Source organism: Anopheles bellator, chromosome 2, assembly GCF_943735745.2.
Source record: "Anopheles bellator chromosome 2, idAnoBellAS_SP24_06.2, whole genome shotgun sequence".
NCBI classification, from domain to species: domain Eukaryota; kingdom Metazoa; phylum Arthropoda; class Insecta; order Diptera; family Culicidae; genus Anopheles; species Anopheles bellator.
Window position 1 is genome coordinate 34,430,276 of NC_071286.1, and position 14,073 is coordinate 34,444,348.

Below are 14,073 nucleotides of genomic sequence, written 5' to 3' on the forward strand. Positions count from 1 at the left end.
GCTCAGGTAAGTTGCAGTGAAGTTGGCGACACGACTAAAGGCATCCCCACCGTGGCTATTCTCTGGCTTCTGGGGCATTCTGGTCATCTTCTGGAGCCAGCGTAGGCAGCGCCACCATTTCCCGCGTAACCTACTTACGGCTAGTCGAACGAAGCCGACCTAAAGAGAGGCTAAACCGGCCAAGCTAACCGCTGTACCGATGCAAAGCAGAACGGAAACCACATCCTCTGATCGAGTCCCGACGTTCGGTGAAGGTTCGGACATACACAGAATTCGAGTCGGGGCTCCTCTTCAAGAGGAGCGCAGCCCTAATCTCTCCTCAGCCGATCTCTGCCTGGCCGTGGGGATAAGCCCCGTCCCAAATGACGTCGGGGCCGGCGAAGGCGAAAAGGGGCTGCCGGTGGGTACCGTTCTTTTCAGCGATCTTCTTTGTGCGGGTCCCGCCTCAAGACTCTTCGGCGCAGTCGTTCGAGTCGGCAAAAGAATGTTCACCGTACGCCCCGTGTCTGTCGCTGGTGGTGGTGGTTGTTGCGGTCAACGCCGAGAGTCTGTGTCCGTGTGGAGGCAAAAGTAGGACACGACACGAGAGTGCCCGACAATTTCTCTACCTCGCCCATCGCCATCGTGTGCTCGGTCCCCCAGCACTTTCAGAAGCTGATGTCAGATCCCAGTGGCCTGGCGGGGAGCATCATCTCGTCGGCACCGATGGGGATGGCGATGACAGTTAGCATAGCCGACCGACTGACTGACTGAGAATCCGGCTCCTCTTCCGTTCACGTGCCTCTGAGTGAAGGGTTCGCCCATCGGGCCTTAGGTTTTATGGCACACTTCAATGGTAATTTGCAAATTCGACACGAGACTTTCGGCCATCCTGGCACCACCTCTGCGCACGCGAAAGCCAAACTGGTCAGCATGGTGCCAAATTGGTGCTATCCAATTCGAGAGACTCTACCGGAACTACCGCGTGAAATTAGTGTTGAAGATTGGCATGCAATCGACGTGAACGGGCTTGGTACCTGTCACCACAGATTTTCGGCTTGGTCGTGTAATCTTCAGAGAACTACCAAATCGATTGCGGTTTGCAATTCGATACTCAGTATGAGTCATATATTACGGACGTGATAGTAATCGCTTGTATACTAAAGATACTTGGAGCGTATGTCACGAAGAATTAGTCATTACAAAACCGATCATCATAATCACACGAACCTTTGGAAATAAAGTTCATCAAACGATTGGACTTTAAACTGCCAATTCGTTGACTTTAAAAAAGTCAAACTTTATTCTGGAAATTGTAAACATTTAGTAAAAGCTTTGACAGTTCGGAGATAAGACGCTATACGCTTGCAGAAAGTTGCACAACATTAAAAACTTATTTCCCAAATGGGTTAGTCTTCAACTAAAACAGTTTGAAATTTGAAAAGCTCATTTCATTTAAACTCATTTCCTCCTCGGTGGTTATGTTGATAAGCAAAATCGATGTATTTGGGGTTCGGAAAACCCACACGTCGTGCAAGAGAAGCTAATACACCCACAACGAATCTAATTTTTCTTCGAAGATGAAGAAGGAGCGGCCATCTCCGTTAACGGACGCTACCGACCAATGTTGGCTTGGAGTGGTTCTTCGGCGAAATTGAAGCTTAAAGCTTGGACGACATTTGGTTTAGAAAGACGGCTCCAACATACAGCGTCAGCACGGCAGTATGTAGAAGATTCCCAATGCCCATAAGTTTCCCCAACCAGTAGCACGGCTGACCACTCACCTTGTACTCCTGCAGCAGATTGTTCCATTTCTTGATGATTTTCGAAATCGGCAGCGGCACGCTGAGTTCTCGCTCGACGACACTGCGGAAAGAAAGTGAGAAAGAAAGCAAAAACATGGAAGTCGTTAAGCAATTCGCCATTTTTCTGGTTTTTTTGTTCTCTTCTTCTTCTTCTTCTTCCTCTTGGGTTCCTATCGAAAAATATCTGAGCCCCGAATTCCGTCCAAGAGCGGGGGGCCACTAAACCCAAAACCCGTCCGAACCTCTACTCCGCGCGAAACAATAAAAGACGCACAACAAACAAGACCTCTGCAAGGAATCGGAGCGCTTCGGAGGTTTTTGCTTCCCGCAAAAGTGAGCAACAAAATTTGCAAAGGAATGGCGTGCACGTGTGTGGGGACGAAAGTAGAAAGTGAAACTCTCGGCCGGTGCTCGATGCGATCTTCTTCGCTGCACGCGCACCGAGCGCACGGACGCGACGGACGTGGTCAGCAGCAGCAGGCACGCCAATGTTTCCATAACTAATTATCGACCCATCAGAGCTTCTCCCTCCCAGACACACACGGTAGCATAACACAGCCGATTGACATCGCTAGTGCCAGGCGAGAGTTCCCATTCCTAGCCGACCGATCTCCGATCGCTGACTTCTCCTGATCGGAGTGCATGTTGTGTAGTGCTGTTGGCTTCGTTTTTCTTGTATGTTCCATTTGTAAACTATCCCCGGTGGCCCGATCCGTCCCCCCTGGGCGTCCATTTCTAGAGGTTCCTTCAAGCCGTCTCGGGCGACCTTGTCGGAATGCTCGCCCGAACTCCCGCCAGATCCGGCAACGCGGACGAGCGATCGAGCGACGAACTTTCACCGCCGGCCGACTGCTGTCTCCGGTGACGCTACAACCTGAGCCCCTTGAGGCCTTATTTCGCCTGCGGTAGGCTGAACCACTTGGGATGAAGTTAGGGTGTGTTGGCGTGTCCTTGGGATTCCTTCACAGCCGTCCGCAATGATCGTCCTTTATCGCAAGTCGCATCCAGTCAGACGCTGATTAATTTACAACCACACCCAGTCAGGGCCGGACCGGTCAGGGATTGTTGGGATTGCTGGAGAAAAGCGCACACTAACGGGAACGCCAAAGAAAGCACCGAAAGTGGTTCTCCCTCGAGGCGAAAGCGAAACAATCGCACGGGAAGGAACTGGAACGGGGAACGTCTCCCCATTTGCATACGGCGACTTGTCATCGTCGCCAACGCCAAACTGCTTCCTTTCGCCGCCGTCTTCGCGCCTGGCCGGGCGCACAATATGGCGATCGGAGGAGGAGGAGGATCGCGACCGCGTCCGTTCGCTGATGAATTGCATTGTTGACGCGATCGTCGGCTCTCTCGCTCTCTCCCTCTTCGCGACTCGCGAATTCTCGCACACTCCGTTAACATAATTCTGCACCACACACATGCTTGACGATGTTGCTGATGATCATGATCGTCAGCGTGTGCGTGCCTGTGGACGGGTGTATCTTGAGGAGAGTTTCTTCTCGTTCGCTTCTGCCGATTTTTTATCACTCCTCCTCGGATGGCTTTGTGGTGCGCTTTGTGCCTTTGCGCGCGAATGTTGGTTGCAAATTTCACTTTTATCGCTTTCGGCCCCGCGCATTGGTTTATTTTTTTTTTTTTTGTTTTCTGTTGCCTTTGCCTTCTTTTACGATCACTATGCTTCACTCCCCGCCTCCCCTCGGCATGTCCAGTTAATGAAAGTGAGATTAGAAGTGTTTGGCGTCGTTTGGGTTCGCTTTTACATTCTTCTACTTTGCCACTTCTTTAGTCAAACACAACACGCTCCCCAAGTCAACACAACCGGCCCGGGCGATGGACAGGAGAACGCGGCGGGGTTGGCCGTTTTTATGTTGCTTTTATTATTACCACTTTTTTTTTGGTTTTGTTTTGCCGAGAGAAACTTTCCCCGAAAGCAGAACTGAAAGCTCGGCTCGACTAACCCACCCGGACCCGGGCTCGGCTGGGAAAAGACGAAAATTTCTTTAAACAATCTTCTCTAAAAGCCGCTGGCTCCGTAGATCCGTATCTTGCGGTTGCGGGCCAATTCCGTTTAGGTCTAATGGTGCGTTTCACGTCCAGTTTCTGTGGGAGAACAGACATTAACTACTCGAGCTACTTTTGGGAACTAACCCAACTGTAAACGGTGGCGATCGTACAGGAGGTGTCATGTTTAAAGTGCCATTAGGTGGCTTTGCTGGACTAAGTCATGGTGATCCTTACTCGGACCAAACAGTAAATACGACAATTATATTTCGATACTGGAACTACAATGGGTGATTCAAATGACTTCCTAGCTTTATTAAGGCACACCTCTAGGGTACGCCATCTCTCCACATCGAAGTAAGCTTTTGGAACCATCGCCAACTCACACTCGTGACATTCGGTAACCGTTGCGACAGACGCACACTTGATTGCCTCTCACAAATTGGCGAATTGTGACTGAGCTGAAGACACCGCCCAGTCGTCAGATGTTGGAGATGTTTCGATGGAACAGACCCCGTCCCGGGTCGAAGTTCAACGAGTAACGCCTCAAGGTGTAGGATTACACTCTCTCTCTCTCTCTTTGGACACGATCCTACGTCTTTGATCATCAACCGCCATACACAGGTTTGAGGAACATTTTGATGTTTTAGGACTTGCTATTAAGAAGTTATTATTGGGACTTTAAATTTGGATTCATGCGGTTTTACAATAGAGGCCATTGCTCACTAAATGTCACAAACGTTTTTGTTTTTTTGAAAATCATCACATTTTAATGGATGTTTATGGAGAACATGCTTTTACTGGCAGGATATGTCGGATGTGGTTTGCGCGGTTTAAAAGTGGTGATTTTGCCATGCAAGACCAAGAGCGACCTGGACAGCTCCAAAAGTTTGATGATACAGAATTGGCAGCATTGCTCGATCTGGATGCATGTTCGATGCGTTCTTCGAGGAGTTCTTGTACCGCATTGCCACTGGTGATGAAAAGCGAATTTATTACGAAAATTCTAAACGAAAAGGGGTCTGGGTCCAGCCTGGCGAACCACCAGGTCCATCGCAATCAAAGCGAAATATTCACTGCCCACCATTATGCTGTGCATATGGTGGAATATGAAAGGTGTGGTGTACTATGAGCTTTGAAAGCCTATTAAAATTATTAATGGACAATCGCATCGACAACAATTAATGCATCTGAAGCAAAGTTTGTATGGATCTGTGATTGGATCGCTTTTGGAGAAGATTTGGAATTCTATCGACACGAAACCCGTCAATTACTTGAACGATGCGAGAAAGTAGTAGCTAACGACGGACAATACTTTTATTAAAGTAATTAAAACCGCATGAGTTAATTCGAAGTCCTAATAAATTACTAATATCACATTGTTTCATGCAAACATTATATGCCAATGACCGGAACGTCATACGAACGGCATGTCACTTCAAAATCGTCAAGCTAAGTTAACGTGACCACAAGAAATCGAATGGCATCGGATTCAAGGGGTTATGCTCGTTGCTCAGCCCCTGCCCGAGGTTGGTGACTAAAGCTCTTGTCACAATCAGCGGGCATAGCGAATCGCACTAAAATAGGTCGACAAGTATCAGCGATGGAAGCGAATGATAAGTGCGTTCCGGCGAGAGTGATAAGTGCGCGGTGAATACTTACGCCCAAGCATATTTTGAAGCGTTCCGTTTGCCGGTGAACAATGGTGACAGTTCCGCGCGCAGACGAATCAGCGTCTTGACCTTATCCGCTTCCCCTGTGGAACAATGGGAAAAGAAAGAAAATATATTAGATCCACAACCGACAGTGTTCCCGGTCGATTATGATATAAGAGCATTGGAGGAAAGCCCACCACTTGGAAAGCCTTCACCTTCGGCGGTTATGAGTGAGAACGAAGCCAGGGCCAGGGATGGACTTCCCTCAAATATTCGCAAGCCCGGCTAAACCTGTCACGGTGCCCACGGCTGCCCGAAACAGAAAGCAAAAGAACCGCACCATTGCACGAGGAGGAGGCGACGACGATGGCCCGGAGGAGCAACTTTCACCCCAGAATACTGAAAACGGACACCCCGGAGGAGGCGACATCGGCGTGGTCGTCGGGGACCGTAAAAACGAAGCGAGAACATCGCACCGGTCGTCCACTGCCCCCCCTCACGGGTAAGGGTGAAAGTTGCCGGTTCCACCGCCCGCAGCACACAGACACGGAGAGAGAACGTGCTGGTGACTCGCGCGAAAGACTTCAACGGGCGCCGAAGAGATGAACCTGGCGACGAAGCCACCAGTTCCGGTTGCGGAGCGGCCCGCACGAATACCACTTGCCCAAAGAACCCACCCCGCGTCACGTCCCCCTCAAGCGAAGGGGGATGAAAGTGGAGCCAAATTTGGGTTAGCCACCTGTCGGTTTGAAGGGCATCCCCCGGCGGGCGTTTATGGTTTTTTTCTGGATCCACCCGCGGAGGGTGCGACGACACTTTACCCCACCCAAGCACACGTGGCCACGGTGCAGTATCGTGGCTCCCGGGATGCGCATTCGGTGTGACGAATGGGGCGACCCCGGCGGAGCAGATCGATGAATAATGATACATGGGCCTGACGACGACGACGACGACGACGATGATGATGATGATGACGATGATGGGCGGCTTTCTCTTTCGCCGAGCGGAGTTGTCACTTTTGCCACGAATTTCTCCCCCTCAACCCGACCTCCCCGACGGGTGGGACCGTTCTCCCCGGCAACCTCAAGATGTGCGCGTCCGCGTCATCAACATCATCTTCCAGTGCCGCCCGCCCCGGCCGGGCCCCACCCGGCTCATATTGCCAACGGGCGGACACACACAGGCCCGGGCATGCGATCTTTAATCGCAGAAAGTCGAGCATACACACAAACACACACATGCTAAACTGACGCTGAATAGATGGAACAACTAGAAAAGCAAAAAGAAGGCGGCCAGCGAAGAGGAAAATAGAAAGTGTTTCTTAATTTTTCCAACCGCACCGCCAGGCCCTCGGCCGCGGGTCTCCTGGCCCTCTACCGGACCTCGCTCGGCACTTGTCTTTTGCAACCGGTTGTCGTCGTCGCCACCATCGTTGCCCAGCGATCGCGAGCGTGTTCGTGAGGCGCGCACACCCAATAAGTGTCTTCTGCGGCCGAAGAGGCAGGTAACGGCAACGATGGTGATGACGGTGGTGATGATGGGTGAAGAATTTTCTCTTTCAGCCGAGAAGACTTTCACCGGTTCGCGCGGCTGAAACCGCCGTCGTCGTCGTCTGCAAAGGCGTAACCAGTCACGCCGTGCCCCTCGAAAAGCCCCTTCGGAGTGCCCTCATTACTGGCACCCGGGGTTCCACATTCTGCCCGGTTCCCGGTGCATTCGAAAAGAACCCGGATCGATCGGTCGGAACCATGAAGGGTCGTGCTCGAGGCGGAAGTTCCCTGATGAACCCACGCCAAACCGGAGTCCCACCGGATGGTTCAAGTCCAAAGTCGCGTAACTTCTGAGCTCGAACTAAGGGCTTTAAGTGTTGTGTTTTCCGGACTTTGTTTTTAATTGTTGGATAAGTCTATGGTCGTATTTCTATTGACTCTAATCGACATCAGAATTTACGGAGTAATGATTTTTTTAGGAATTCCAATGGCCATAATGGCTTTGCTTCATACGACCTTCGCTTCGCCCGAAGACCTTCTAGAATTTGCACAAACAACGACTAAAGAACGATGTTTTAAAGACGAAACGCTTCGTGATAAAAATCGTTCCGAAAACGCTTCAGAAACTTACCTTTTTGAGGGAGTTAGTGGCTAAAAACACAACAAAACTTCTACTTCGATTCCATCCATTGTCGGCTTCGAACCAATCGGAAAGAAAGTCCACAAATCGAGAGATACAAATCGACCCAAAAACGCGTCGAAAGGTTACGCTTTAAAGAAGTTTACGACCAAATTTCTTCAAAATCTTGACTCAATTTCACTTCAAGTGATCAACACTGTAGCCCGTCGGCGATAGAGGAAGCAGCAAACCAGGTCGCACTCCGCCAAAGGTCTGCCCACCCTCTCTCTCTCTCTGTCTCTCTCTCGGATTCTGGCTGACATTTTTGGCTGGCCCCCAAATAACCAAGACACGCACACAGAGCACAGCGCACCAGCAGAAGGCGTCCTTCACCCAGTTGAGCCCGGCGGTGCCCCCGTGCCGTTGTGCTCCATCCTGTTCCGATAGCTCCCCCGCGAAACGTGTTTCACTCCCGCAGTTCCCGCACCCAACCGAGGCTGGTGGAGGTGGCACTTTTTCCTCTTTGCATTGTCACTGGTAATCGAGGTTCAAAGTCGCGGGTGTACCCACTAAGAGAGAGCAAGGGAGAGAGAGAGAGCGACGAGTCGCACCACGAATACCTGGCCGGAAGTGTGTCAATCCGGGCCGCCGACCCCCGGACCCACCGGCAGCCAAAAGAATGGTTTCGCTTCTACAGAAAACATAAAAACCAGAGACCCTTTCTCGCATCTTTCTTTCTTCCGCGCCATTGTGCGTTTTCCTATGGTCACCCTCAGGTATCTCCCTGCCACCAGTGCTTCCCTTCGATTTCGTTTGTTACGGATGGGGTGGTGGGGGGAGGGGGGGACAGTGAAAGTAAGCATAAGTAAGCGGCCAACTAACTTTCTGGTCCGGGTTCGTCGCTTTAGCACCCGCCGCTGTCTTTCGATCAGTCGGTTCGATTCTATCGCACGCTGATTGCTTGCTGCCGCTTGTTCCGGTTAGTCCTTTCTATTCCGAATGCCCCGGACTTTGCGTGAGTGTGTGAGGATAATTAAAAAATGGCCGACATTCTTCAGGAGCAGCAGCACGGAACTGATAGCGGTGGAACCTTTGGCGTTGCACCGCACGGGGCATCTTCTGACAGATCCACCCAGAAAGAGAGAGAGAGAGACACCGCATCTCCCGGAGAAAGAGAGAGAACGAGAGAGATCGCCATGGGGTGAAGTTAATATAATATTAAATTCCATGCCCTTCGCGGTATCGTTACCGGTGACCTAGATCTCGAGAGAGCGAGCGAGCGAGAGAGAGAGAGAGAGAGAGCGCGAGATGTGGTCAGAGGGTACACGGATCGATGGTTGTTGTGTGCGCGGGGGAAAGCTTTCGCTCTCGACCGAAAGGGCGCAAGACCCAAAACGAAGAACCTGACATGTGCCGTTCGCCAACCAACGATACGATCCTCGGAGAGGAGCGGATGCAACGCGCATCCTCAGCTTGTCCACCTAACCCCCTCTGCCCCAAGGCGGACCAGCGAACACACCACAAGGTGAATCGAATCGGAGTTTATTGACACGGGCGGCCACGGTGTTTAAGGGTGGGACCCAGCCGGTTTAGAGAGACCGCTCAGCCCCCCCCCCCCCCCTCCCCCCGGGCGGTTTCCAAAAATCAACCCCTTACCAAAAAAAAGAGAAAAGAAAAAGAATCGGTTCCAAAACAACAGCGGCAGCACCCCGCGTTCGAAAGGAGAAACCCCAACGCGCGTTAGGCGGATGACTTAGCACACTCTCCTCACCCGGAGGGGGGGTTCCGTCCCCACCCGGGCCCACAGTGCCAGGGGGATGTTACGAAACCTGACTTAGTCGGGCCCGAAAAAAAAACAGCCACCACCACCAAACAACAAGGTGCTGGGGCCTCCATCGGCGGACGGCGTATTTTGGCCACCACCAACAGCCACACAACACATCACTCATCCGGGCCCCGCTACCATTCCACCTACCTCCCCCCCGGCACTCGGTTCGGTGGCCACTCACTTGATCCACTTGGGGTCTCCTTACGCCACACACAGCAAGCTGCCGAGTCGCATTTTGGGCATCGGTCGATTGTCCCCATTGGCCGTTGTTTAACGTGCGCGTGCGCGTGAGTGGACCACAGCAGCATAAAAATCATCTCCCTTCTTCGGCTCCACTTGGCCACCTGAAGGGTGGGGCGGTGCGGACGTGCCTGGCTGCATCAACCAACCGTTTTCCAACATCGCCGGATCGGATCGGCTACTGGAATGCCTTCGTTTTTTTGCGGGAAAACCCAAATCACCGCGCCACGTCCGGGGTCTGACTCAGGCCCCTCTCAGTGACTCAACGGTCTAGAAAGTGATCTCGCTTACGGTGCCTCAACCTGCCTTTTTGGACGATATCGAGTCGAGTCCTAGGCGCCGGATGCGTGGCTGACCCAGATTCTCGAGGCGCCACGAAACCTCCGGACCCACCACTCAATGCGCAGACACCAGCATCTCGATCCCATCGCCCTGCGACCTCCGGAGCATGTCAGAAACACTTGGCTTGGCACCGAAGCGCACCGTAATCGTCCGGACCCTGCGGCAATCGTAGGCCACAACAGCGGCGCAAGAGGCGCAAAACAATCCACGGGAAAGACTTTCACCGCGGCCGCGCTGAGCCGCGAGTTCGATGATCACTGGTGAATTAATGGTCTAAGAGCCACGGCGAGCCGCGCGAGACATTCCACGTCCTCTCCACACACGGGTAAATGGGTCCCTTGCTGCCTGCCCTCACACCGGACTTTGACTGACTGACAAGCCCTTGTCTTGATCGTTTTACGTGGGCCCCAGGATACAATCTTTGGGTCCCTCCGTGTTCGGCAGGATCCGTTTTTTTCCTGTGGGGAGAAAAAAGGCTCAACCGACAGGTCGACGTTCCCGGGCAACCTGTGTGTGCCCTCTGCCGACGAGAATGCAGCCACTGCGTGTGGCGTGCCAGAAACCGGGCCGGGAGGTGCGTGTCGCGAGGGGCACGGCGCTGCGGAGTGCGTGCCACCGCGCACGGCGCAACGCACGGGGCATCGATCAACGCACTTTCACTGATTTCGCCTGCCTGCCACGCGGCTGCCAAGAAACATTCTTCGAGCGAAAACGCATCGCGAAAGAAATCGAACAACATGGCGACGCCAACGGTGACTCTCCGGGGGGGAGGGAACTGCGGGGATGTTTCCAGTTTCCCCGGCCTTTACTCCCGCGGTACTTAAAACCTCATTTGCCCGGTGGGCCTGGTACGAGTGCAGGTGCACCGCACCGCTTGGACCGTGTAAGGTTGTAACGAGTTTCGGAACGGAAAACGGAAAACCCTTCGGAACGCCGAGCCGAGCGAAGTGCGATGGGCCATTTGGGATCCGTCGTCCGGTCCGCCAGTCGAACCGCGTTCCGTACCGTGGCTTCCAAATACACCGTTTTGGGTGAGTCCACAAAAAGTCCTAACAACGGGGGAAGATTTACGCATTGGAATTGGTGGTTACAATAATGAACAAGGGGTCAAATAATTGATGGAAGTTGAAAAAGACTGAAAACCAACGGCTGGGTTTGACTTTGGCACAGGGAATTTCGATTCATGATTTTTCTGTCAAATCGACTCGGAGTGGGTTTCCGGACCTGTCCAATTTGGTGCCCGGAGAGTCATATGCAATCATACCTGGAGAATACGGTGTCCATTCAGCTCTTTTAGTCTTGCTTTCGTCAAAAAAGGTTCCAAAACAGAGAATTTTTCGAGAGCTGTGTTTGGAACAAAATTCTTGTCCCGAAGCGACTCAATGGACAGCTCAACTAACGGATTCATTTGTCGAGGATCTCCCGAGGCCACAGGGGGATCTCCCTACCACAATGATTTTCTAGCGTCAATTCTTTGACTTCTCAGTTTCAGTCGCTCTTGGAACGTTTCCGAGAAGAAAATCAAAGACAGTCAAAACACATTTCCAACAATTGTTTAAAACTCTACTGACTCTTTTGACTCTATTGAGACTTTGAGAGCGCAGAGCTTCATTCCTCTCTTTGTTAGCTGTTGTGATCAGTGCTTGAAGTTGTGCCTGGTTTCAGTTTATCTGAAAATACTCAGATTGGGGTTTATAATCCGGTTCTTCTGAGGAAATTTAACAGTTTACGCTCCTGGTTGGGATGGTTGGAGAGGATTTGGGATATGTCTTGATCTGTTTTACAAATCGATCTTTCTGAGGAGTAGCCATAGTAGTTCAGAAGAATGTGGGCTACAGTGATGGTGAACAGAACAGACATAAAGGCTACACAGAACCGACATAAAGGGGGACTGTATTTGTCTATGAGCTGCAATAGTGAGGGTTATTGCTTCGTCTTATACAGCATTAGGAACGACAACTCCCTTGGAAACCCCAGCAAGGTCTGCCAATTTGATTCGCTTAAATATTACCGATACCCATGGATTCCAAAAACTACTACTTCTGGTACTTCGGGCAGTCCTTTTATCAACTTCAGCTTCAGCCTTCAACTCCATTAAAATTATGCATATGCAGCGCATCTTGAAAAGAAACAAATACTCAGCTCTACTCAAGAAAGGAAGCAGCAGATACTTAGCGGGACCCGCCGATCGCGATCGAATGTGGAGTCCACGACGCAATACGCATCCCCACCCGCCCGGGGTTGGCATCGTGAATCGCCCCTCCGAAGAGGGGCGTAGTCCGCCCCGAAAACTACCACCAAGTGTGGTGAGGTCCGGGGATGGCCATACTGATTGACCCGGATCCGGTCCAGAGGCCGAACACGCGAGCATGGGGCCCACCATTCTGCTTGGACGTCGAGAGTTGGAATTGGACCTCTTGGGGGCTTTATGCTCGAAACTATGCTGAATCAATCCTTAGGAGAAGCTCTGCCGAAAAGATCTATACGATCGGAAAGAATCGCAACTGACGATGACGAACGCACCACAGCCGCTCCGTGTGTGTCACAGAAAGAGGGTGGCCATTTAGGGGTGTGTGGGGAAGGAAAGGGCTGCGGAGAAATTGCTCGTCTCGTCCGATCGGCTCTCGTGTTTCGTCACATGTCACCGACGCGGCCACCGTAGAAAGGCGACACATTGGAAGCGACAGAGCCGAGAGAGCTGTCAAGAAACAAAGCAACCCGAAGAGAGAAAGAGAGAGGGGCAACTAGGTGGGAGAGAACGAGAGGCACCCGCCTGACAAGTAGTAGTGGACGGGGAAGCAAGAGAGAGAGAGAGAGAGAGAGAACGAGAAGCGCACAAAGAAAGCTAGAAAGCGGAATAAAAATTTCTCTTCAACCCCCGGACGCGTGCTAGGACCACCACCACCCCCCGGCCACCTCGGCCCTGTCGTGCTGGTAAAGGGGTAGCAGCAGACCACCCCTACAGGTCGCCAGCCCCCCTCCCTGCCTGCCTGCCTGCTGCTAATCCACCGGAATCCACTCCAAAGTCTCTACGGCTATGAACTCGCCCGGATCCGTCAACGATAGTGCAACGATCGGCGCTCGAACCTGCGTCGGTGTGTGTCTAGTGGTGTGTAGTGTGCACTACAGGTGCAGGAACACCACCACCACCACCGGGTCTGCCCGGGCCCCTCGAGCGCCACTAATCCCGATGGCTTATCAGAACACGGGATGGAGGCTTATCGGTTTCGCCATCGCCGGATTGTTTTCGCGACCCGCGAGGTCCGATTCTATGCAAATTCTTGCATCCGCTCCCCCCTACCATCCGCACTTCCCCACCGATGCTCGGCAGGGGGGAATGGCCTCGCCAATACAAAGGACCGCGGTAGAGATAGTGTGTAGTGCATCGCAGATAAGGAATGGCAGCGTCGACAGCGAGTTCCAGAGCTGGACCTAACCTGGACCAACGGGGTCCCAGTGACCCACAGGCCCCGCGAAAGTGGAAAACGAATGCAGTCTGCCCCAGGACCCAGGACCTAGGACCCAGGACTTTTTCCTGGGTCCAATCTCCACGGTGGTGACATCTACTTACAGCAGTAGCGAATCGACTGACAATTGTTGGTCGGCGTGGCCGGTGTCGACGGGGGACCGTTGTTGGGACCGCCGCCCCCAGCGCCACCACCACCAGCACCACCCGCGCCGTTGCTGCTGCCGTTGCTGGCGGGACCGTTGGTGGCACCGTTCGGGCTGGACATCGTGGTGATCATACTGTTCGGGATGCTAGCACAGGTTGTCAGATTGTTCGGGATGTTGTTGCCCATGCTGCAGGCGATGCTAGTGTTCGATCCGATACTACCGTGCATAGTATTACCGCTGGCCGTTGCGCTCAACTGTTGCGACATCTTCCGAATGCCCATCCAACACGCACGCGCCCACTGGCCCACTTGCACTCCCCGAACGAAGGACTCCTCCACTAGTACCCAGGAGTGTCACCACAGGCACAACACACGCACACGAGCACAGACTTCTGGCGGCGGGTATTCAGGTTCTTCCTCCCGTCACCTTGACCAACTGTCAGGGCTGTAACTACAACACTTTGCACTTCACTCCAGCGACTGCGCAACGTCTTCAC

The 14,073-nt window shown here is 52.6% G+C and overlaps 1 protein-coding gene across 1 annotated transcript in view; it reads right to left on the bottom strand.

The window, feature by feature from the left end:
* Nucleotides 1–13,843, bottom strand: part of LOC131210914 (probable serine/threonine-protein kinase cdc7) — a 35,251-nt gene extending 21,408 nt beyond the window's left edge. The window contains exons 1-3 of the mRNA XM_058204234.1: nt 13,534–13,843; nt 5,451–5,544; nt 1,764–1,845 (exon numbers count right to left, since the gene is read on the bottom strand). Coding sequence (XP_058060217.1) covers nt 1,764–1,845; nt 5,451–5,544; nt 13,534–13,843 — 486 coding nt within the window. The remainder of the gene's footprint in view (nt 1–1,763; nt 1,846–5,450; nt 5,545–13,533) is intronic.
* Nucleotides 13,844–14,073: the final 230 nt, after the last annotated feature.